At 33.1% G+C, this 27,281-nt stretch overlaps 2 protein-coding genes and 1 long non-coding RNA gene across 3 annotated transcripts in view; 1 reads left to right on the forward strand and 2 right to left on the reverse strand.

Moving 5' to 3' along the window:
• LOC148943878 (uncharacterized) overlaps window positions 1–27,281 on the reverse strand; it is a 404,571-nt gene that overhangs the window by 279,371 nt on the left and 97,919 nt on the right. The window lies entirely within an intron of this gene.
• LOC148943881 (uncharacterized) lies at window positions 2,968–3,479 on the forward strand. Its single transcript, XM_089101469.1, has one exon. The coding sequence runs from the start codon at window positions 3,037–3,039 to the stop codon at window positions 3,445–3,447; it is 411 nt and encodes a 136-aa protein (XP_088957595.1). The 5' UTR covers window positions 2,968–3,036; the 3' UTR covers window positions 3,448–3,479.
• LOC148943882 (uncharacterized) lies at window positions 13,762–26,979 on the reverse strand. Its single transcript, XR_016142985.1, has 3 exons — window positions 26,075–26,979; window positions 20,762–20,935; window positions 13,762–13,841 (listed from the first exon to the last, which is right to left on the reverse strand). It is a non-coding gene; the product is annotated as an uncharacterized LOC148943882 (long non-coding RNA).

Genomic DNA, 27,281 nt, shown 5'->3' on the forward strand with positions numbered 1-27,281 from the left:
TTCCAGCGGATTTTTCGGCGTGATTTGATTTCTGCGATAAATTCCGTGGAGGGGGGGTTTCTGAAGTGATCGGAAAGATGTTTATAGCTTAAAGTCTGTTTTCAAATGAAAAAATGCTGAGGATAATTTAAGATATGATAAACGCTGGCCACCCTTTTAAAGTATCTGGTTCTCCCTGTTCCCTCTAAATGGCATCGAACTTCGATAAACTTACACAAAATTTATCAGAAATAGATCTACAAGCCGCACAAGTCCCATGAAAATTGTATTAAGCCTTATTACTTGCCTAAAACCTGATTTGTAGTGTTGTAAACAAGTTAAACAACCAGTAGATATTGAGCAGTTCATCTAAAAGACCTACGAATAAAGTGAATTGTTTAGGCTTCTTCTGAATATAATAATTCCTTTTCTTGCATATTTAATTTAAGTCCTTTTATAACACATTAAAATAATAAATTCTATCTATATTTTTTGGATATGAAAATGGACTAAATCATTGGCTTCAAAATTACTAGTTCTATTATAACAAAAAAAAAAAATCAAAAAAAATTTTGAAATGTTTTTTAATTATCATGTTCAGCCGGGTAAAACTGTCATTTTCACCTCAATATAAAAAAAATTATCACAGTGAACAGTATTTTAACCTTTTTTATACCCAAAAACCATATAAATAAACCATCATTTTCAAGGTCCAAAAATGCTTAAAATTGAAGTTGTAAGGAAAGCAGTTGACTTTCCAAGAACTGCTCCATATTTCCAAAAAAAAAATGTCCTAAATCAGAAAAAAAAATCCAAATGTGGCTTAAAATCCTATTAAAAATCCTATTAAAATCATCTGAATTTTGTTTTCTAAACCAAGAATCAAATAAAAGCGGACTCGCAAAAAAATTAAGGGAAATATCCATTTATCAGGCATTAAAACAGGTAAAGAACTGCGTTTCAAGGTATTGGCAAGGCCTTAAAAATAGCCTTAAAGTCATAAATATCTTGTCAAGAGCTTGAAAACACCTTCCTATAGTATAATGTAGTCTCTGAATTTTTTCCTGGAAGTTTCATTTTCCTAACTCAATAACTTTCCAAGATAAGAAGAAGCCCCTCAACTAGAATTTTGCTGTAGATTATCTCTTAAATACTCTTTCAAGATGTAATGATTGATGCCACACAGTTTTTCCAAGCCCCCTCCCAATGGGGTCAGATATATTCCTTAGCTATGGGGTAAGACATTCAAATATTTAAACAAATAGTTTGACCAAAATATATGGTTCCTAAACAGGAATAATAGGCTTCTATTTTCGGACATCAAAATGACTATTTGCAATTTAAAATATATATATCGAAATTTATTCCTTAAAGTTTTGATAATTTCTATTTATTAAAGTTAAGAAAGTGAAAACATTTAAAGTGTATTTTCTGTGAAGTAAAAATTATGTTTTGGTCTTGAGAAGGTATGGGGGCGTAAGAGTCAGGTGAGATTTACATCTACAACCTCGGATGGATCCTTACTATGAAAGATGCAGCAGCAGTCATAAGGTATCTTAAGTAGCGTGCGGAGAGCAAATGACGGATGATAAATCACACCATCTCTTAATTCATGTACAACATTGTTAGAAGAGTCAATAGTCATACCCGCCTCTTCTTAGCATTCTTATTTCCTCTCTCTTCGTTATTATTCTTTCCTTCGTTATTTGCCTCCTTATTGTCTCTCCTTTCCTTGCAAGAAAAGGGTAACCGATTATCCCTGTAAACGCGAAGCTCTTCAAATTTCAAATAAATGAGCTTGTTGTATTTGTTAGTAATATATGCCTTATTAACGATAATACACCAAAATAAAAGATACTTATTTCCGTTATCTGTCAATTAAGACAAGCCACAACGCTAGTTACGATGATGTTGCAGCTCATAAAAAAGCTTTTATTTGCCTCTTTTACTATCACTGATACACTTAAGCCTTAAATCTAAATTGAAAAAAAATTTAGTTTTTTTCGGAAACTTTTTATTTGTTTTTTATCTTGGCTTTTTAGCCTTTACCCCCCCCCCCCCACTCGGTTTATCTTCTGGGGTGCTTGTCACCCACCCCCTTCCTGAATAATGCTCTGCTATTGTGTAAAGATTTTCAGTAGTATAATGAATTATAGAACAAACAGATAAAGAAAAGAAAGAAACCTAAACTTAAATTAAGGTCAATTAAATTCTAAAAGATAAAGGAAGGAAGGGATAAAGAGAAAGAAATTGAGGGGAGAAAGAGCTGGAGGAAGAAATTTGAGGGGAGAAAGAATTAAAATCGGGAATGGGCTGTCAATTGTATCTAAGTGTATAATATTTTTTTGGACTTTTTAAGTGACAAGTATATTAAGTTAGGTGTATGCACTGTTAAGTATAGACTTATATACATTTTTAAGTGTCTATAAGTATAATATAATTTCTTAAACTCTTTGTGATGGTAGGATTGTTTTAACTGTTATATTTTTCTCCGGGTTGAATTTTAAATATTATTTTCTATTATTTCTATGAAATGAAACAGATCTTTAAATCATAGATTTTCGTTCATCCAATGTTTCTCAATATAATATATTTACGCACTATTCTTAGCTGTAGTATTTACATTTATTTTATTTTATCCCCTAATCTCAGAAGTAATGAATTCAAGTATTTGTGGCACTGGTGGTGAAACTCAAACGAGTCTCTGGTGTTGCAACTTCTGCGGAAAGAGAGAATCATCTCTTATACTAAAACTTCATATAGACACTGGCTGGGAAAAATTTTCACCAATAAAATGTGATATCTGTTCTGCAGTATTTAGAGACTATAGAAGCTTTGTGGCTCATTTTATGGAGCATCAAATGGGAGAAACAAGAAGATTTCCAATTTTTTCGCAAGAGAATATTCATAACATGAAAGAACATTTAATTTTACTGGTTCATTTTTCAGAAAACGAGTCTGAAATAGTATTACAGGGTGGTTGGTACCTCTCACGTTACTTCACAGAAATTGTCCACAAGTGTCAATTTAAATTCACTTGGGTTGAATTCTAGAGTAATGAATTCAACTATCTGCAGCATTAGTGGTGAAACTCCTATCCAGTGTGACATATGTAAGAAAACTTTTGCTTTTGCTTCAAATTTGACTACACATAAACGAGTGCATACAGGTGAAAAACCTTTTCAGTGTGATATATGTAATAGAGTTTTTGCTCAGTCTTCAAATTTGACTAGACGCAAACGATTGGATACAGGTGAAAAACCCTCCCCGTGTGAGATATATAAGAAAACTTTTTCTGAGTCTTCAAGTTTGATCACACAAAAACGAGTACATACAGGTGAAAAACCATTTCAGTTTGATATTTGTCAGAAAGGCTTTGCTCAGTCTGGATATTTGATTAGTCATAAACGAGTTCATACAGGTGAAAAACCCTTCCAGTGTGATGTTTGTAAGAAAAGCTTTGTTTAATCAAGTGATTTGACTAAACATAAACGAGTGCATACCGGTGAAAAACCCTTTCAATGTAATTTTTATAAGAAAAGCTTTGTTCAATCAAGTGATTTGACTAAACATAAACGACTGCATACAGGCGAAAAACCCTTTCAGTGTGATGTTTGTAAGAAAAGCTTTGTTCGATCAAGTGATTTGACTAGACATAAACGAGTACACACAGGTGAAAAACCCTTTCAGTGTAAAATATGTAAGAAAACTTTTGCTGAGTCTTCAAATTTGACTACACATAAACGAATGCATACACATGAAAAACATTTTCTGTGTGATATTTGTAGGAGAAGCTTTGCTGAGTCTGGATGTTTTATCAGGCATAAACAAGTGCACACAAGTTAAAAATGCTTTTAGTGCAATATATATGAGAAAAGTTTTTCTGAATCAGGCTCTTTGAATAAGCACAAAAGAATTCTTAGAAGTGAAAAATTTTCAAATATTATAGATTACATATTAGTTTTTGTTAGAAACTTGACAAATTTTATATGCATTTTTGGAGTGACCACCCTATGTTGTCTTACAATGTTCAGGATTCAGTTAAAACCTCCACGCAATTTATTTAGGGGGGGGGGCAAGCACTCAATTTATCAATTGTCACAAGTCAGCTCTATTGGGGCCTGGAATTTAGAAATAGATTTTTCTGTTGGTGAAGATGTTGTCTTAATTAGTCTTTTGAGTGATGAAACAGTTTGTGGTAACGAACTGTAAGTAAGGAGCGACCCGGCTCAATAATAACCAAAACTGTAAAAACCGGAATTTTTATATAAATAGATGCATCAATAAAATCAGATTCTTATGCTGATTTCAAATATATTAATTTCATTAAGTTTAGTCTTACCCATTCAAAAGTTACGCGCCTGAGAAAATTTGCCTTGTATTCAAAAAAAGGGGAAAACAACCCCTGAAAATCATAGAACTTTAATGAAAAATATCCAATCAGATTCAGCGTGCCAGAGAACCCTACTATAGAAGTTTCAAACTCCTATCTGCAAAAATGTGGATTTTTGTATTTTTGCCAGAAGGAAGATGAGGGATGTGTGTTTATTTATTATTTTTTTTTTCCAGGGGTGATTGTATCGATTCAGTTGTCCTAGAATATCGTGAGAGGTCTCACCTGAACGAAAATTTAAAGTTCTAGTGCCCTTTTTTAAATGACTAAAAAAATTGGAGGGCAACTTGGCCCTCTTCCATGCTAATTTTTTTCCAACGTCACCCAATCAAAATTTTGAGATGGTCATTTTGTTCATCATAATTGAAAACCTAATAAAAAGATCTTTGAGGATGACTTAATCCCCCATAGTTCCCGGGGGAAGGGCTGCAAGTTATGAACTTTGCCCATTGATTACATATAGCATTGGTTAATGGGAAGTATACAAACGTTTCAGAAGGGTTTTTTTCTAGGGGTGGGGAGGTCGGAGAAGGGGGTTATGGGATGCGGATCTTTCCAGGGAGGCTGTTTCCTTGGGGGAAGGGCCATGTTTATGAAAGGGGTGCCGGATTTCCCAGGATTATTAAAAAAAAGACGATAAGAAATTAAATTTAAAAAAAAGTTTTTTCAACTGAGAGTAAGAAGCAACATTAAAACTTAAAAGGAACAGAAATTATTATGTATATGAGGGGGTTTGCCTCCTTGTCAGTACCTCGCCCTTTACACTAGAGTTTTTTTAGCACTTTCAAAAGAGCTATCTATTCTAATTAACTGGCCTCTGTGATTCGAACTTTAGCGTAAAGAATGAGGTATTGACTAGGGGGTGAACTCTGTAATATACGTAATAAAAACATACATATGTAGAAGCTATTTACGTAAGTTAATTCGTAAGTTACGTCAGAACAAAATTTTGAGAAAGCCATTTAGCCAAAAAAAAAAGTAAAATTAATATGCAAATTTCATTTTAATTATTCGTGTACGGTGAGCCAAAATCAAAGCTGCATTAATTCAAAAATGTTCAGGAATGAAATAAACAAAACAAGTTTTTTTTTCTAATTTTTTTTTCCGTTTTTCTGTCACACAACTTTATTTTTTAAAACAATAAAAAAAAACTTTTGCGTAAAGAGCGAGGCGTTAAGGAGGGGACAGTCCCTTTCATATACGGAATAATTTCTGTTCGTTTTAAGTTTTAATGTCGCTCCTTACTTTCAGTTAAAAAAAAAATTGTTTTTTTTTATTCAATCAAACAAGAATCTAGGTGAAAAACTGGATACAATCCAACTGGATAGTTTTGTAATGAAGGTTTTTTAAGAAAGTCACATTAAAATTTTGGTAAAGCGGAATAAATATGTCAGTGAGTTATATATTTTTGTATATAACTTATGTAGGCCTAATTAGTGAGTCATATATATTTTTGTATATAACCTTTATAGTCAGTGAGTTATATATATTTATATAACAACTATAAGTAGCAGGTTAAATATGTCAGTCAGTTATATATTTCTGTATATAACTTATATAGGCATAGTCAGTGAGTTATATATATTTATAAGCAGTAGGTTAAATATGTCACTGAATTATATGTTTCTGTATATAAATTATATAGTCCTAGTCAGTGAGTTATAAATATTTATTAGTAGTAGGTTAAATATGTCTCTGAGATATATATTTCTGTATATAACTTATATAGGCTTAGTCAGTGAGTTATATATATTTATAAGTGGTAGGTTAAATATGTCACTAAGTTATATATTTCTGTATATACCTTAGATAGGCCTAGTCAGTGAGTTATATTTATTTATAAGTAGTAGGTTGAATATGTCAATGAGTTATATATTTCTGTATATAACTTATATAGTCAGTGAGTTATATATATTTATAAGTAGTAGGTTAAATATGTCAGTGAGTTATATATTTATGTATATAACTTATATATTCAGTTAGTTATATATATTTATCAGTAGTTTGCGTGTTTGGGTACCTCCATAGGAGGCACGGACTAAGGGGGGACCTTGTCCCTCGGGGTCCATAATAGAATCTGGGACACCCTCGCCCGGGGTCATAAATAAAGGTGGAGGAGGAAGAAGGCCCCTCAAATGTACTCTCAAAAGGACCCACTGGCTTGTCCACAAGTCTCATGAGTTGCAAACCTTCTCCCAGTAATGGGTTAAATTGCATGGTGATGCAGAACACCATCGCGGGAGGATCCTCTATAGGAGGACACCTGTGGCAGGGTGTAAGATTTAACGCATATTTTAAACTGAAAGGGTTTTTCACCTGTGTACACTCGTTTATGTCTAGTCAAATCACTTGATTGAACAAAGTTTTTCTTAAAAACATCAAACTGAAAGGGTTTTTCACCTGTATGCACTCGTTTATGTTTAGTCAAATCACTTGATTGAACAAAGATTTTCTTACAAACATCACATTGAAAGGGTTTTTCACCTGTATGTACTCGTTTATATCCAGTCAAATCACTTGATTTAACGAAGCTTTAATTACAAACATCACACTGGAAGGGTTTTTCACCTGTATGAACTCGTTTATGAATAGTTAAATGTCCAGACTGAGCAAAGGTTTTCTTACAAACATCACACTGGAAGGGTTTTTCAACTGTATGCATTCGTTTTTGTGTAATCATATTTGAAGCCTCGGCAAAAGTTTTCTTACATATGTCAAACTGGAAAGGTTTTTAACCTGTATGTAACCGTTTATGTTTAGGCAAATCTGTAAAATGAGCAAAAACTCTATTACATATATCACACTGGAAAGGTTTTTTACCGGTATGCACTCGTTTATGTGTAGTCAAATTTGAAGCAAAAGCAAAAGTTTTCTTACATATGTCACACTGGATAGGAGTTTCACCGCTAATGCTGCAGATAGTTGAATTCGTTACTCTAGAATTCAACCCAAGTGAATTTAAATTGACACTTGTGGACAATTTCTGTGAAATAACTTGAGAGGTACCACCCTGTAATACTATTTCAGACTCGTTTTCTGAAAAATGACCCAGTAAAATTAAATGTTCTTTCATGTTATGAATATTCTCTTGCGAAAAAATTGGACATCTTCTTGTTTCTCCCATTTGATGCTCAATAAAATGAGCCACAAAGCTTCTATAATCTCTAACTACAGCAGGACAGATATCACATTCTATTGGTGAAAATTCTTCCCAGCCAGTGTCTATATGAAGTTTTAGTATAAGAGATGAATTCTCTGTCTTTCCGCAGAAGTTGTAACGCAAGAGATTCGGTTGAGTTTCTCCACTAATGCCACAAATAGCTGAATTCATTACTTCTAAAAATAGGGGATAAAATAAAATAAATGTCAATACTACAGCTAAGAGTATTACGTAAATATATTATATTGAGAAACATTGGATGAATGAAAATTTATGATTTAAAAATCTGTTTCATTTCATAGAAATAACAGAAAATAATATTTAAAATTCAACCCGGAGAAAAATATAACAGTTAAAACACTTAAAAGATTCTACAATCATAAAGAGTTTAAGAAATTATATTATACTTATAGACACTTAACAATGTATATAAGCCTACACTTAACAGTGCATACACCTAACTTAATACACTTGACACTTAAAAAGTCCAACAAAATATTATGCACTTAGATACAATTAACAGCCGATTCCCGATTTTATTTCTTTCTCCCCTCAAATTTCTTTCTCTTTATCCCTTCCTTCCTTTATCTTTTAGAATTTAATTGACCTCAATTTAAGTTTAGGTTTCTTTCTTTTCTTTATCTGTTTGTTCTATAATTCATTATACTACTGAAAATCTTTACACAATAGCAGAGCATTATTCAGGAGGGTGGGGGACAAGCACCCCAGAAGATAAACCGAGTGGGGGGGGGGGGTAAAAGCTAAAAAGCCAAGATAATAAACAGAGAAAAAGCTTCCGAAAAAAACTACATTTTTGTTCAATTTAGATTTAACGCTTAAGTGGCTCAGTGCTAGTAAAAGAGGCAAATAAAAGCTTTTTTATGAGCTGCAACATCATCGTAACTAGCGTTGTGGCTTGTCTTAATTGACAGATAACGGAAATAAGTATCTTTTATTTTGGTGTATTATCGTTAATAAGCAATATATTACTAACAAATACAACAAGCTCATTTATTTGAAATTTGAAGAACTTTGCGTTTACGGGGATCATCTGTTCCTGTTTTCTTGCAAAGAAAGGAGGGACAATAAAGAGAAAAATAACGAAGGAAAGAATAATAACGAAAAGAGAGGAAATAGGAATACTAAGATGAGGTGGGTATAACTACAGACTCTCCGAACAATGTTGTACATGAATTAAGAGATAGCGTGATCTATTCTACGTCATTTGCTTTCCGCACGGTACTTATTATATCTTATGACTGTTGCTGAACCTTTCATAGTGAGGATCCATCCGGAGTTGTCGATGTAAATCCAACCTGTATCTTACACCCCCATAACTTCTCAAGACCAAAACACAATTTTTACTTCACAGAAATACAAAATGTTTCCACTTTCTTAAATTGAATAAATGGAAATTATCAAAAGTTTAATGACTAACTATTTATACATACATTTTAAATTGGAAATAGTCATTTTTTTTGTCCAGAAATAGAAGCCCATTATTCCTGTTTAGGAACCATATATTTTGGTCAAACTTTTTGTTTAAATATTTGAATGTCTTACCCCATAGCTAAGGACTATATCTGACCCTATTGGGAGGGGGGTTGGAAAAACTGTGTGGCATCAATCATTACATCTTGAAAGAGCGCTTAAGAGATAATCTAAATCAAAGTTCTAGTTGAGGGGCTTCTTGTGATCTTGGAAAGTTATTGAGTTAAGAGATTGAAACGTCCACGACAAATTTTTTAGACTACGCTATGCTAAAGGAAGGAGTTTTCAAGCTCTTGACAAGATATTTATGATTTTAAGGCTTTGCCAATACCTTGAAACACTGGTCTAAACCTGTCTTAATCGCTGAAAAATTGATATTTTCCTTAATTTTGTTGTGAGTCAGCTTTTATTTGATTCTAGGTTTAGACAGCACAAATCAGATGATTTGAATAGGATTTTAAGCCACATATCTATTTTTTTTTCTAATTTAGGACAGTTTTTTTTTGTAAATATGGAGCAGTTCTTAGGAAGTCAACTCCTTTCCTTGCAACTTAAATTTTAAGCATCTTTGGACCGTTGAAAATGATAGTTTCTTTCTGTGGTTTTTGGGTATATAAAGGGTTAAAATACTGGCGACTGTTATATTTTTTTTTTACATTGATGTGAAATGAAAGTTTTAACCGGCTGAACAGTATAAGTAGAAAACATTGCAGACTTGTTTTTGAACTTTTTTTTAGTTATAATGAACAATTAATTTTGAAACCAATGTTTTATCCCTTTTTTATATCCAAAATCTTTAGATGGAATTTATTTTTTTAAAGGGTTATAAAAAGACTTAAATTAAATATGCAAGAATAGGAATTATTATACTCAAAAGAAGCCTAAACAAATCACATTCTTTGTAGGCCTTTTAGATGAACTGCTCAATATTTACTGGTTTTTTAACTTGATTACAACACTACAAATCAGGATTTAGGCAAGTTATGAGGCTTAATACAATTTTCTTGGGACTTGTGCGGCTTGTAGATCTATTTCTGATAACTTCATTTTTATAACACAAATTTTTTTTAAATTTATCGAAGTTCAATGCCATTTAGAGAGAACAGGGAGAACCAGATACTTTAAAAGGGTGGCCAGCGTTTATCATATCTTAAATTATCCTCAGCATATTTTCATTTGAAAACAGACTTTAAGCTATAATCATCTTTCCGATCACTTCAGAAACCCCCCCCTTCCACGGGTTTTTTTTGGCGAAATCAAATAACGCCCAAAATTCCCCTGGAACATCTCCACATGCAAAACAAACCGGGCACAGAGAAAGTAAAACAAATAAAAATAATTTCAAATGTCAAATCCCCTTAGTGTAAAATTTCCCATGAAAATTTCTCTCTCCAGGAACAAAATCTACAAAAAACCTATCCCAAACATAAATCTCCCCTAATTCGTGTATACTTCCAAATAACAAATACTAGACATAAACAATGGGCAAATTTTTTAATTTAAAGACCCATCCGCAGGGGCTTCAGAGGGTTGTATTATCAAAGGCATAGTTTTGGAACCTTTCAGCCTTGGTTTTTAATTTTGTTCTTGTGATTTCATCTACTTTTATCTACTCTTTTTTCTCTTTTTGTTGTCTGAATAGCTGAGTAGAAATTTTGGCCTAAACAGGGGTATGTTTCTAGTTTATACTTTGATTTCATTTATCTAAATATTGAACATTTGCAACTGCACTAGCAAGAATACTGGTAATGAAGACGAGTGTTCTTCATTCTGGTTAAGCACACTGAATTGATTTACTTGTCGATGCAATTGTAAACACAATCCAGGAATAGGGTAGCATTTTAATTAAGTAAAGCCTTTGGAAGCAAGCAAAACTGTTCTATATTGTTCTCTTTCGAATATGATTAAATTTGCCTTTGCAATTTGCCTATGGTTACATTTCCCTTTGGATGAGTGTCTTCTGAGAGATTCTTAGACTAATAATTCGATTGTTTTTAAGTGCTTATAAACTGTCAACCCTCCATGTGTCGTGAATGGCAATGAAATATCTTTGCTCTTTTTGTTATAAATGTAACCTTTTTGGAAGGCATATACACACATACGAAGAAAAAAATGACATTGGACATTAGCTCAAAATGTGTGCTTTGAGAATTCTTTTTGTAGACCAGGCTACAAGGTTTTCTCCTTTTATTATACCTTACTTGAATTCATTAAAAATAATCCAAGATTTAATTGTGAATTTCAGTTGCCTATATTTCAATAAAAACTTTTGGATTTTCACTTATCAGTGACATTGACTGTTCTTTATTTACAGCTTGTTAGTACGAGCTGTTTTACCTAAAGCTCGATTGAATGTGAAGGCAGGAGGGAAGATTAAAAAATCAAATCAGTTTTAGGGTCATAATTTCCACGGTTTTAGAGGTAAACTGGCCCGAAAAGCCCCTAGAAATTTTTCTTCTCATGGAAAATTCTTCTGGTGGAAAATGTATTCCATCAGAAATCCCCCCCCCCCAAAAAAAAAAATATCCGTAAACCTTTTATAAGCAAATCCTATAAGTAAACAAATGACAAGGGCCAAGAAAAAGTCATTTCGCCAGGGGTTGTAGACGTTCAGGTTATGCCGAAATGCTTAGACTTTTAGTCTATACTGAACAGAGTTGTTTTGTTACTTAAAAATGGCACTATAACTTTTAATTTTAATTTCAGTGACTACTCTCTGGATAATTTAGGACCATTCATTGTTCGATACGATTACCTCGTGAGAGTAAAATAAGAACGACTCCAAGATCTTTATTTTGACAAAAAAAAAGGCTGCTAAATTGGAACAACAGTCGTTTGCAATGCATTAAAATACTGAAGTCTATAAATTTAAATGCAGACGGATGTGTAACCTCTCTTATATATGGAATATTTATTTTTAATTTAAAGTCTTAATGTTGCTCATAACTTTCATCTGAAAAGATGTTTTTAAACATTTAATTTACTTAGTTTTGGAAAAAAAGCCTGAAAATATCCCCGTCTCTTTCTGTGGAACATTACCCCTGAAAATAAAAAAAAATCCTATAAAATACTTATACGATCTTCTAAAATAGATAACATGATTTTTAAGTCTTTTTAGCAGCTAAAATAGTTTCGACAATGCCTTAATCGGACAGGATCAAATCTACGGTGCTTTGAAGAGAAGATAATGGAAGAGAAAAATTACTATTTTTCTAGGAACGGTAAAAAAATCCTTTGAAATTTATATTCTAACCCAGGCTAATCATCTTAAATACTTACCTCAAGTATAGCATTTTGCTGTAACAGTGTTGATACGGGGGACTTACTATATATTGGTGACGCTAGTCGGCACGTAGGCTTGGTCAGTGACAAAAATCAACAGCTATTTGAACCAAACTTCTGGCCAATTTTCACTGATCTTTGTAAGATTCGGCAAACGCATAAATTTTTTTGCTATCATCGGCTACAACCCAAGATATTGTTTAATGTGTTTTCCTCTATTGGGACTACTTCTAGTAAAATACTCTGGGAAGTTAAAATCGTACTAATTCTAGTCATACTATTTAATCAAAATCTATTTTTCTCTTCTGTCGTAATGGTATCAACCCCATACTTCTGCCTCCCATTCTTAATCTCGTTTCATCTGATGTATATTTTCTAATATATAACCATTTCCATTCTATGTCTTTTAGTCTGTAGAACTCTTTCTAGGCATCTGACTTTGTCTTTGTTTTAATTGTAGATTTTTAAAGCATGTGTTCCGAACATGACTCAAATCAGCCAGCATCTTCAGTCGACAGTTCTTCAAACGCATTTTATGCTTTACGATTTAAGTTAGCTTAAATTTTCGCTACCCAATCTTATTCCGGTGTACCGTTTAATTCAGTTTTTTTCCGTAATTGGAAATAAACAAATATACATCTTGGTTTTTTATTATTAAATGGAGGATTACCGTACATATTAAATCTATAAGAAATTATTATCGAGGTTCTTGGAAGCTCTTCCTAAGATTATGTCTATTATTAGCCTCTTTTTCTCGTTTTTCGCGTAATTCCGTAAAATCTACATTTCAAAATTTTAGCGACCCACGACCAAATGCTGAGGATATAAACAGTGAAATGACAAAGGAATAATCGTTGAATAAAGTATAGAAAAATTAAAAGAAGTGACGTACTTAATAAAATAACAAGATGAGAAATAGGAGTTTAAATAGAAATAAAAAGATTACGAGACTGGGAAGCCATTGTAATTTAAGTGGTCAAGTGAAGTTTAAGTAAGTTTATTATTAGTAAAGGTGGTGGATGCAATGAAAATGTTAAAGAAGAATAGACAATGCCCAGGGGTGTTTTTGAGAAAATTAAATTTGGAACAATAGAAGAAAAATACGTCTCCAAACGAAAAATAAAGCTACAGTGATAACAGTGGTCAAATATGGCTCTGAAATGAGGGCGTCGTCCCCTGATGGTGGGAACGCATTCAGTAGTAAGTAATAGCATTCAATTTAGAGTTTACTCTTTCTTTTTCTATATAACTTTTTTATTAATTCTATTAATTGTTAATTCTATATTACTAATATTGTACTTTTTCTAGTCAAATACTAGTCATTGCTATCTTATTAAGTTGATCCCAGAGCTCTGAATATTTTACCTTGATCGGTGATAGATGGCGAGCCAAATTCCTGAGACTCAGGTTCAATTTTACATGACACCGAAATGCTGGAAAAAGTGGTCGTCGGACCATCTTCTAGTTTTGGAAACAAAAAAGGGTCTGAAATGTCAACCTGCTTCTTAATGTCACTTGGTAAAGCATGTTCAACTTCTAAAAACATAATTAAAAGATATATAAGAGAAGTTTGACAACAATGTGTATACATTTAACGAAAAGACAATTCAGTAAATTCAGACAAAGATGTAGTTCAGAAATAAAGGTTATGTGTATAGAACTCCTTCTTCTTTATAAAAAATATTTGATTGATTTGATTATTGAATCAAATAAGCCTCCTCTAAAATTTATACGGCTGCATTTTCTATAAAACCTTATATGCCGCGTGTCCTAAGTTAAACCCCTTACCCTCGGGCTCTGGGGGTTTTATCAACTCCGAAAGCGTTGTGACGTATTCTTTGGGCTATTTTGAGCACAATGGCTATGTCAAATTTTAGCTCAGATACAATTGGGGAAAATAATAAGTAGAGGGGGGGGGTGCCTTAAGAGTCATTTTTGACTTAAAATGGAGAACTAGAACTTTCAATTCCCGATCAAATGATCTTCCTTCAAGGTTTATACGACCATCCCCTTCCATCAAACCTTATATGCCCATCGAGAATAACTTACAACCCTTGACCCCGGGATTTGCAGGGCTGTGTCAACCCCAGAGACACTGCTATATGATTTATGAATTATTTTGAACAAAATGGCTATCTCAAAGTTTTGATCGAATTTACTTGGAAAAAAGCGCTTGGGAGGGTTAGTTCTCCTCCGACCGATTTTGACACTTAAAATGGAACTAGAACTTTCAATGTTTAATCAAACGAGCCCCTTCCAATGATTATACGACCACCCCTCCCATACACACGTAACATGCCTCCAGAGAATAGCTTACAACACTTACCCAGAGCTGCATAGAGTTGTATCGACTCCAAATCTTTTTTTATCTGATATTTGGACTATTTCGAGCAAAATGAATATCTAAAAATTTTGGTCGGATGCGTTTGGAGAAAAGAGACCGTGGGGAGGGGGGGGGGAACAAGTTTCCCTCCAATCACTTCGCTCTTAAGGAGTACACTAGAACTTTCAATTTACAATCGAATGAGCCCCCTCCGAAGCTACGACCACCCCTTGCATAAAAACCTTGCATTCCTCCGTGAAAGATTAATTTATCTTTCAACTATCTTTAAGAAAATGAGTATCTCAAAATGTTTATGGGATACATTCGGGGAAAAGAGGGCATTGGGAGGCTAGTTGCCCTCCGATCACTTCTCACTCTGGATACAGGTGCTAAAAATTTCAGTTTCCAATTAAACGAGCCCCCTCCAAAGTTTATATGACCACCCTATCCAATAAAACATACACGTCCCAATGTATAGCTTTCAGCATGGGCCCGCAGACTCTCGATGGGGTGTGTCGACCCTAGACTTTTTTTTAAATTGATCTGTCAACTACTTTTCATTGGTTAGACGGGATGATTTTGGGTGAAATAGGGTGAGGGGGTAGGTGCTAGTTGCCCTCCAATCCCTTCTAACTCTTAATACGAGCTCTAAAAATTTTAATTTATAATCAAACTAGCCCCCTCCAAAGTTTATGCGACCATCCCTTGTATAAAAACCTTATATGTCCCGGGGTACAACTTTTACACGGGCACCCAGGCTCTGGAAGGGTTGTGTCAACCTAGGAGTTTGTGTTATCTGGTCTTTGATTTTTTTTAAAAAAAATTAATATCTGAATATTTTGTTCGTATTCACCGGTATACAGAGAGAACGGGGGTCTAGTTCCCCTCCTATAACTTTTGACTCTTAAATAGAAAAAGATTACTTTCAGTTTCCAAACAAACGAGCCCCTCCAAAGCTCATTAGACCGACCCTTCCATATAAACCTTATAAACACCCAGAGAATAACTTTCAACACGTGCCGCCGGGCTCTGGGGTATTTGTTGACCCCATTTTTTTTTTTTTTTTTATTAGATTTTAGAACTATTTTTAAAAAAATGGTTTTCAACAAGTTATGTTTGAATGCATTTGTGGAAAATACAGCGTAAAAGGGGCAGGGTGGAAGTTGCACTTCAATCTATTTTCATTCTCATAAATGGCAGTAGAACTTCTGATTTTCAACTGAATGAGCTCCCTCCAATTTTATAAGACCAAACTTTCTATAGGAGGTGCCTCTGGAAAAAAAAATGGAAACTTCATGGACTTTTTTATAGATAAGTATAAAATATTGTCTCTGATAACATTACTGTTGTAATTACTTAATCAGGAGCCAAGAAGGGTTACGTTTTATGCTCATCAATAAGGATCAGTTGTGATGTGTGAAAGTTTTGAAAATTAAAAAAGTTTCCAAGAATAGAAAGATATCTCTCCCAATCAAGATTAGAATATTGGAGGAAACTATCAACAGATTCTTTTGAGTACCCGTCCGACTGATTGTATTTCCACCATAAAGCTATACGAAAATGCTGTTATATCCAGATCTAAATTATATGGAAAAGTATTTCTTTTTTGTTTCTTTGTCTCAAATTTCTAATTTTTTTATTTCAAAGTTATTAGGTTGGTTCCTCTCAATGGAGGAGGATATAATACATAGACTTTCTTGCTTAAAAATGTTTCAAGGATCTAAGATCCTTATCTTTTTCTAGGTACTTTTCTTCATGCTTATATGTCGTTTAATTAGACTATCAAGTGAGACCTCAAGATCGTTATGTGAAGCTAAAAAAAACTGAACATGCAAAATGAACTTAAGATTTTATCTGCTAAAAAACACCAATCTTTTGGGGGATGGAGGAGATAAGATTGTTTATTTATTCCTGCATTTTAAAACCATTTTACGAATCCAAGAATTATTTCGGGAGGGAGTTTCAAACCTCCTAGACACGACCCTGGTTAATACTGAATAGTAATCATCTACCAAGTCTAGCATTGGCGCTCTATGTATGAAGATATTCTCAGTTTCCCTTAGCCTGTAACTTCAAGTGTCCGCTGACAGAAATATTTGTGCATCTTTTTTTTACTAGATCCGAAGGCAACTTGGAAAACGCGGAAGGTCCAAACTTTTGAATATAATAATCAGACAGTACTGTGTGAAGCGTTCGACGCAAACAAAAATCTTACGTTTCTAGTAGCAGAGCAGCTTGGTACTGAATTTTGTCATAAGCAGTAGTATTCAAGTTAGAGTATTTAGAGTATTTAGTAAATTTAGGGCAAAGATGTAGTTCCAAAAAACAAAGGGATGTAAATAGAACACCTTGTTCTTTAAGAAAATTTTATGTAATGAGATACTCAAAAAATTTAGAAAACAGAGGCTCCTGAGCCTCATGTGGCTATTTTGTTTTTTAAGTGCGGCTATGGCACAAACATATACAAATGCAAAATAATATTATCATTAAAAAAAAAAAAACTTCGAAAAAAAGAGTTGAATTTTATTTTTTTAATTTAAAATCTACTATTTATTGAGAACATATATAATTTTTTGTTAAAGATTAAATGTTTTAAGAACAAAAGCTAACATTTTGAAGATAATTCAAGTTACAAGTGTGTTCCAAACCCATTAAAAACAGAACAATTACAATCTGGTTGAATATAAACACAGAGCATATTGAAGATCTCAAACTGATTCAGGATTCATAAATAGCGATTGACAAGTCTTGTGACTTAAATGATACAGCAAAAGTTTCACTTTTTTTTAACCTAACTTCACTTCTCAAGTGTGTACCATATAATAAACAAGTAACCAAAAAAAGTTAACTAAAGAAGGAGATTTGGCTCCCAATTCTTTAAAAATTATTGTAATGTTCATACTTGCCTCTTTGGCTAATAAGTTTGCCGACCATTTCTCTTAACATCTTCACATGTATAATATTTATTCGGAACAGAGAAAGAGAGACAAATAGAAAGAATTTTGAATAGATATTCTTCCAGCATGCAGGATTGTAGAATTTCCTGTGCAAAGTCCACTCCACAGAAGCTTCCTTCATTAAAGAAAAATTACCTCAGTGAGTAATTTTTAAATTTTGAGAAGACGACTTTGGGGGGGGGGAGGGGCATTACAATTGCTATTCGAAGTTACCCAATTAAAATCTTCGGGAGATTGGTGGTAGATACAGAATCCCATGAAAAAAAAACACGCCTATATGATGCTACGTGCAAAAAAAAATATCACATTTTTGCAAAAGGGGGCTTGAAAACTCTAAGAAAGGGTAATATGAAAAACTGAATCAGATGGTGTGACTTTTATTAAACTTAAACGACTTTTCGGAGTGTTATCACCATTTTTGTGAAATCAGGCAAATTTTCTGAGGCTTGTAGCTTTTGATTGGTAAGACTAAGTTTAATGAATATTATATATTAGGAATCAACATAATAAGCCAATTCTTTTTATACATCTATTCACATCAAAGTTTCATTTTGAGTTTTGTTTTACATTAAGAACATATCAAAAAAGAAAATATGATTTGTAGCTATTTTAATTGTGTTTTTTACGAGTTTCATAAACACTGAAAGTTTTTATATAGACGTATCTGTCGTAACTTTAGTCCAGCTATTTCCTTGTCTGATAAGTGCAGTTTTTACCTTGTTGACCTTTGTTCTGTTTTATATTGTACTGATGAATCATGAAATGTCGCTCATCCATCAGCAGCAGTGGATAGTAAGTTTAAAACCCCACTCTTTTAAGGGCAAGGTAGAAATCTTCCGAATCCCCCTTCTCATCTTGATCATTTAATGTTTTACCTCCAATCATGTCCTCCTCCCAGCCCGATGTTGGACAATTCAATACGCCTAAAGACGTTTCTCTACGTCCACAGAATCTACTTTTGTTCCATCACCATACCCTCACAAACCTTTTTAATCCAATTGACCCGTCCCCAACACCCTCTTGCCTTTAAACTCCGTCATCCCTTTAATATAATTGCAATAGCTGTCTTCTATTACTCGTCAATTCAAAATATTGATGCAAAATATAGATTATTTTCTGCGGATTGATTTCTGAAAGTGAATTTCGAGAAGAGAGCATAAAAGAGACAAGAGAGTGATTTTTTCTTGATGTTTATTATTCAAATAAATATAAATTGACATGTTGTCAACCAAGAGTTGTTCAGCGGTATTTGTTTCGTTGTTTGATCTTACAGCAGTATAAGTTTACAGGAGTATCGTCAATAGGAAGGCGCCTTGTGACATTTGTATTGTTCTTGCTTTGAAAATAAATTATCATAATCAATCTGTTCACATAGAATTTCATGCTGAATATACCACATCCTATACTCTTATAATGTCTAATGTTTTGAGAGCTTGTTTATACTGATTGCCATCTGAAAACAAGATCAAGTCAATAGTGCAACCAAAACCAGTTTAAATTAATAATCTGTGAAAATAAATTTCTTTTCAGGGAAACCCCTTCAGCTACAAACACAATTTATTAACCATTTAAATATACAAAAATAAACTAGCCCCCCTCCACCCTTTCGAAAATACAAATAGAAACATTACATCTTATAAAGTGAATAATTTTTGTGTGCTATTCACTCCTCCAATCTAACCAAAAAATCCCCCATAGTTTTATATGCTCAAAAATCTAAATAAACTGGCATATTTAATCTAAAAACTTAAACCCAAGGCTAAGCTTCCATTAGAACCCGCAAATGTTAAGATTCATCATCAAAAGATGTAGAGCCGTATTGTTAGAAGTCAGATTCCAATTTACATTGCCCTGAGATATTCCAGAAAATTCCCAGGGAGACATGTTAAATATAAGGAGGCATTAGAGGTTAGGAAGTTCAACTAAACCTCTCTGTCGCTTGATAAAGCATTTTCAACTTGTAAAATAAATTAGCCTTAGTTCAGTACAGTAGAAATAAAATTTAAAATTTACCAATGTTAAAAAAATCTGGTTTCATTTGTATCTAAATGGATTTTTTCATAATTATACTCAATTTTGATAGGTAAAACCAGGAAACAGAAAACAGGGACCCAATTCTTTATAAAAACCGGTTCAACCAAAATAAGTTATTTTAAAATATTAAGTAGAGATTATTTCACCCTTAACAATGTGACACTCGAAAGAGTGTCACATATTGAAGGGTGAGGTGCTCCTAATTTTTCAGCCTCTCAGTACAAAAAATTGAGTTGCTAAAAAATTAATGTATAGTGCTGCTATTTTACTGGCTTCTTTTTAATTAGGAAAATGGATTGATGGAAACACATGCGGTAAAGTAAATAGAGGTAGATTGGCCAAAAAAACAAGAAATTTTAATAGCAATATCACCCAAATCAATCACTAAAAGCGACCTCCCCTAACATTTTCTCTATTGACACATTGGAACTGACACATTGGAAAATTTTCCCTTTATAAATAAATTATTTCTAATGTACAAAAAAAGGAACACTAGCAGGAGAAAAGAATGACGGTTTCTACAAAAAATATTTTAACATATTTGATAATATGTCTCCGTAGAGAGAATTGTTCTTCTGCCTTTTTAAAAATAGCTCCGACTTCCATCAATAAAAAATTCAAGAATGTTTTTTTTCTTGAAGTTTGACGATAGCCTTCAGGGAGCTTTTAATAAGTTATGCTTACTGTGGATTAAACTTGAGGAATGTTGTTATTCGCCTAGTTGCCCTTAGCGTTTCAGTTGACAATTTTCCGGATAAATATTCGTTGTTATCTTGTATAGATTGTATCCGAGGAAGTTAATATTAAGGGAATAAGTTCGATAAGCGATGCTCTAACTTAATCGTAGATTAAATTGGAATTACGCAAGACTAACGCGCCAACTATGTGTGTCATTCGTAGTTTCTTCATTTCATTATTCTAGATAATATTTGGGATCGATCAGTCAGTGTCAATTTTTTTTTGTCAATATATTTTTACTTAAAAAAACAATTTTTTTCTCCCTCAATTGTGAAGATTAGACAAATGGGCAACGATACAGTTACATATTCTTCATTTTTTTACTTAAAATTCTTTTAAGTAACAAAATAGAAGGAAATATTTGTCTTCTATTTTGATAGCAGAACAATAACTTGATAACTTACCATTCTTAATATCAGAAGCTTCAGATAGAGTGAAATTTTCAGCCATATTTGTAATTAGAGGTGAGTCAATAACAGATTCTTCCAATACACTCAAAGTCTCTTATAAAATGTATAAAATTATAAAGACACTTGGAATTGGTCCTCCCTACACAGGAGATCAAAAGCAAAAGGTCCCTAGAAATTAGGCAATCTATAATAACTGATGTTGTAAACTGTAAAGCAAAAATTATATTAATAAAGAAAAAGGATGAGGTTCACAAGCTTCAACAATCCAAATCATTAGAATAATATTCGCTTTTCATTTTGTATTATTAAAGAGAGGTAGAAATAAAAGTTTTAACAATGTATCTATTAAAATCTATCTGTACGTATATACGCCCTATTTTAAGTACAAAAACACTTTTAAATTAAAATTGCAGAATAATAGCTCTTTACAGCTTGGAAATTTTTGAGCAATAGAAGATTGACAGTTCAAGAATAAATTGTAGTCTAAACTAGGGTTCAAAATGATGTTTTGTAGCTCATATCTCTATCATGCCATTTCTCAAAATCCAAGAAAAATAGCAAACAAATCTTACAAATATATTTGTTGCTGTTTAAAACTTGTAAGCTGAAGGTTACAGTTTGTAATATGGAGCTTGTTCAGCACTTAGCCAGGTACAAAGTCAAGCTATCACTTGATTTTTCAGTTCATATGCTTTTAAAATATAGGCCTACAAGTTACTTTCTTTTAAAATAATCTTTTTAGCTGTAATTGCTCCTTATTATAAATATAGAGAAAATCTTTACTTCTGTAGAAAAAGATCGATTAAATTTGAGAACAATTTCCTGCAAAGAGTACTTGCAACTACTTTGGTTAATAAGAGCCCTTGGCCCTTCGGTCAGGTTTCTCGTGAAAAAAAAAGTAAAAAAATAAAAGTTTGACTTAGTAAGTAGTGATGCCAGGGTTTTACCAAATGAAATGAGGACAAAATCCCTGTAATATTTGGTCCTCCCACCTCTCAGGGACTCAAGAAGACTGGTAGACAACCGATCACCATTGGTTGTTTCATTAAACGTAATGCCAGAGCTCTACAATTATTACTCAATGAGCTGTGATCTCAGGATTGCCTGGCACAGATGTGAGTAAGAGCTACACTATATTGTACTAGGAATTGGAAGATCTAGTTCTGAGTAAATGATCATAAAACTGTGACAAGAAATTATGAAAAATCTCTTAAAGCCCGTCTAAATACTAAATCATTTCATTCCTAAGCCTTTGATGCTTCCCTTTATTCCCCTCCCCCCTCTCCTGATAGAAAAAAAAACAGGCATCGATAGATATTAAAAAAGTATTTTTTACAATATTAAATTTTTTTTTATAAACTTTTTTATACCAAATATTAATCCATTAACAAGAATAAATGAGTCACATTAACAAAATGAATTTCATAAATATTTATAAATCACTGTGTTTATCCATCAGAGGGGGGGGAGGATATTAAGTTAAGCAATATTTTTTTCTTAATTAATTTTTTCTTTATAATAAGTAATTAAGTTATTATTATATTTTTAAAGGGGTTTTCACAATATTTGAAAACTATTTACTACCCAAAAAAAAGCAACTTGAGTTACTGCTTACAAACAATAACTTGTGGCAACCACTCTTTATAAGTAATGTAATAAGATTCTACGATTTTTTTTTCTGTTGTCCAAAATAAAAAACTGGTAGGCCTATTTACTATAGGAAGTATCCAGGGTCTGGGGAAAAGTTGGGGCAATGGAAATAACAGTAACTGGCAATCTGGGACTAAGAAATAAAAGTATGTTACTTCCCAGGGATTTGGTCTGGTACTGGCCAACCGGAGGCATGACCAGCCAATATACTTGGAAGGAGGCAACAGTTCTAAAATGATTAGACTAGCTAACTAATTGGCTATTAGACCACACTTATATATAGGTTTCACCAGGAATTAGCCAAATAGTGAGCTATCAACAGAATTTTTATATAAGCCTACACTTTGTATATAGTTAACTAGACTAGTTCGCAATTAAGATCTCAGATATAACTTGTGTTTAAAATATCCAACTAGTCAGCTACCAATAAAATTCCATCTATAGGGTAAATGCTCCAGTGATTTGACAGTGCAATTTTGGAACCACTGCCAAAATTTTCCTGCATAACAGGATAACTCTGTTTTATCGTGTTTAATCGTGGATAACTCTGTTTAACCATCTTTTGAAGCCGTTTTAATATTTAGACAATGCAAAACGTGGAAACTACATCCGATATTAAATCAGATCAAAATCTCCTTTATTTCAAAACACTTAGCCTACACGGTTGGGCTGATTACTATTGTATTTTCTTTTTTCGTGAATACAATAGTAATTAATTCACAAAGTCTACATATACCATAAGCAATTTTTTCATTCAGTGACACGGTCAAAACAAATACAATTTTCACAATGCTTACATGGTCAACAAAAAAAAGACATAAATTAAAATAAAATACATCTATATATAAAATCCAACTTCAAAACTAAGTTGTTGTCTTTTTTTTCAAGGGTAACAAGTTTAAATTTTTGGAGGAGCAATATATAGGGGACTTTAGGAGATTTAGTTGCAATAATCAAGACATGGTTCTGATTTTGCTCCTTAAGTCTATAACTGGTCATGAGTAAGGAAGAAATGACATAATTGATAACAATATTCTAAGATAGATCTAATGAAAGAAAGATATAACCTCAGAAGACGCTCAACAGGAACACCATTACGAGGTAGCAACTTCATACCGGAGATACACATATTTCCATGTTTGACTTTGCTTCCTACTTCTTTGTCTCACTTCTTCTCGGACGAAATATGGACCGCTAGCAGTTTAATTACGATCACCATCTGCTGTTGGTGTAACGGAGGATAATAGGTTGGTTTGGTCCTTAGGAAAGAAATCGGAAGTACAACAGATTTGTCCATATTCACTACCATGTTGTTATTGGCAGCCTGGTTCTTAATGTCCTTGATGATACCATACGCGTTGCTTGGGGAGGCCTGGTGGCCATTTTCAGTTAATGATAGATCATTGACATACTTTCATCTTTCAGGATAGGACTCTGCCAGCTTATAAACCATAATAAGAAACAAAAGAGGACTAAGAGTTGTTCCTTGTGGCTCTCCAGAGTAGATTTGAACTTTGGTTGTGTATGCGCTCTTATATTTGGTGCTTCACTTTCAATCAAAGAGAAAGCTGGCAATGATTCAAACTTAAGCAGGGGTGATGCTATACCTTGAAAGTAACTTTTTGATGAGTTTACTGTGGTTGATCAGGTTGAAAGCTTTTTTTCAGATCTTTTGCTATGAGGTTTATCCAGTAGCCAGGGTTGTCTAGGTTCTTGAGGATTTTGTCCAGAAAGCTTACCAAATATTGAGATGTTGAGGTCTTGGGAAGACCACCAAATTGTTTTGGATCCACAATGCTCATGTTTTTTTCCTTTAGCCAGGATGAGAGGAATTGTTTGTAGACTCTGCTAAATACCGGTGTAAGAGTGATCAGCCAAACTCCAGTGAAATCATTAGGTACGTCTTTTTTAGGTATTGGTGTCGCATATCCTTCTTTTCATCAAGACGGGAAGCTGCCACTAAAGGTAGTGTGGTTAAATAAATTTGAAAGTAGTTGACTAAGTTTGTCTGGGAATGCGTTAATGATTATGATTGGGATATCAATTGGTGTGACACTTGGTTGTTTTACCATTCGAAGTTTTTTGGTCACCATAATGGCCGTTATTGTTGGGAGGTCACGATAGTCTGGAGGTGGATGTGTTATCTCATCTGAGCGCAAGGGAGGTAGAGTTCGTACAATACTAACCAGGTGGGCGTCAAGTTGGTTGGCCAATTCGGTATCTGTATCATCCAAGTTAAAATTGACACACTTTGTTTCTTTTCCTACAAGTTAGGTAACTTCTTTATACCACTGTTGGGGTTTGGATTGGAACAAATCATTTACTTTACCTTGATAGTAGTCTTTTGCCAACTTGCGTGTCAGTTTGCAAATTTTGTTCTTCAAAAGAATAGCTTGCTGGCGTTTCCCTTCTTTGAACAATCTTCGTTTCTCAGGAATCAGCTTTTTAACATACTTTGAAATGTATAGACAGTCAGTGTTGAATGAATCGGTTGCTCTCTTAGGAAAGTAACTGCAAAATTTTTCTAGTAGAGTATTTTGAAGAGATTCTACTTTAGAATATGCAGTGCTGGCATTTGATACATCTATCAAACTTTCTAAAGTAAATAGAGGTAGATTGGCCAAAAAAATAAGAAATTTCAATAGCTATATCACCCAAATCCATCACTAAGAGCAACCTCCCCTAACACTTTCTCTAGTGACACATTGGAACCCTTGTGATCACTGTAATTTATATTTCTGGTATGTTGTGATGCTGTTAAATATGAGAAAAAAGATTTTCTTCTACTAACTTTGAATTCATAAAATGTTTTTTATGAGCAGCAAAAGAACTTTTGTTTTCATAAAATTATCATCCTTATCACTTCTACTTATCATTACAACAGTCGAAGCAAGAGGTATTTGCAAAAGAAATACACAACTTATCAGTCTCACAACAAGAGCATCCAAAACCGTGACAATATCAACCGTGTCTATGCTTTAAGATAATCTCTTAATAAATCAAACAAACCAACTCCAACCAAATTTCACTGATCCCATGTTACAAAGAGCAACCAAAACAAAACTCCCTTAAAAATGGACACCCTACACAGAGTATTTTCAAATAACGTAAGTATACTTTCTGTATAGGTATGCAAAGAATACTGCATTGCAACTTTGATTTTATGTCTTATGTAGTATCCTTTAACATAATTTATCCTTTATTTCCTAGTGCTGTGTTTGTGATTACTATAGCCTACTGTTATCTTGTGTGTGTTTTTTTTTTCTTTAATCTTTAATTCAGTCAGAAACCATTATCTGGTTTAGACAAAAAACTAAATCTGATCCACAGTTTAAAGATAAGGCATTGTAGATACCTCATAATGACCTCAACTTTAGTAGTATGTTTATTTTATTATGCATATCTAAAGAAATGGAGGGAAAATTCCTTTCAGCAGGGATTATTTACTTTTAAGATTTGAAACTTAGAATTTAGAAATTAAGTTTGAATATGTTCTTATTTTATTTTTTTTAAACAACTTTTTTCTCCCTCAATGACAAATGTGCAAAGATAGTTACTTTTTCTTCCTTTTTTTTACTTAAAATTGGTTTAAGTAACAAAAAAGAAGAAAACATTTTCTTTCTATTTTGTTAGCAGAACAATAATTAGATAACTTACCATTCTTAATATCAGAAGCTTCAGATAGAGTGAAATTGTCAGCCATATTTGGAATTGGAGATGAATCAACAACAGATTCTTCCAATACACTTAAAGTCTCTTATAAAATGTAGAATACTATTAACAACGCTTGGAACTGGCCCTCCTAAACAGGAGATCAAAAGCAAAAGGTCCATAGAAATTAGGCAATCTATAATAACTGATGTTGTAAACTGTAAAGCAAAAATTATATTAATAAAGAAAAAGGATGAAGTTCACTGATTCAAAATCCTAGCAAAATAATAAACAAATCTTACTAATATATTTGTTGCTGTCTCAAACTCTTAAGCTGAGGGTTACAGTTTGTAATATGGAGATTGTCCAGCACTTAGCCAGGTACCTAGTCAACTTATCACTTAATTTGTCAATTCATATGCTTTTAAAATATAGAAATTGCTTTATTTTTAAGTAATCTTTTTAGCTGTAATTACTCCTCATTATAAATACAGAGAAAATGTTTACTTCTGTATAAAACAGATCAATTAGATTTGAGAACAATTTCCTGCAAAGAATACATGCAACTAGTTGGGGTGATAAGAGTCCTTAACCCTTAGATCAGGTTTCTCATGAAAAAAAGTAAAAAAAATACAAAGTTTGACTTAGAAAGTAGTGATGCCAGGGTTGTATCAAATCACACAAGGACAATATTCCTATGATGTTTGGTGCTGGACCTCTGAGGGCCTCAAGAAGAGTGGTAGACAACAGATCACCATTGGTTGTTTCATTAAACGTAAGGTCAGAGCTCTACAATTATCACTCAATGAGTTCTGATTTGAGGATTGCCTTGCGCAGACGTGAGCAAGTACTACTCTATAATGCATTAAGCATTGGAAGACCTACATCTAAGTAAATGATTATAAAACTGTTACAAGCAATTATGAAAAATCCCTTAAAGCAATAACAAATACTTACTCATTCATATCCTAAGCCTGTATTGAGTTACTTTATCCCCCCCCTCCTGATACACAAATCTACAGTCTGGTATATAGGTTGAAACTATATTTTTCAACAGTTCAAATTTTTCTTTATACATTGTTTTACACCAAATGCTAATCCATTAACAAGAATAAATGAGTCTAATTAACAAAACAAATAGCATAAATATTTATAAATCACTGTGGAGAGGATATTAAGTTAAGCAATGTTTTTTTTTTCTTAATCAAGTTTT

This window comes from Artemia sp. Qi Xiang Cuo, chromosome 15 (assembly GCF_049724085.1).
Source record: "Artemia sp. Qi Xiang Cuo chromosome 15, ASM4972408v1, whole genome shotgun sequence".
Lineage (NCBI taxonomy): Eukaryota > Metazoa > Arthropoda > Branchiopoda > Anostraca > Artemiidae > Artemia > Artemia sp. Qi Xiang Cuo.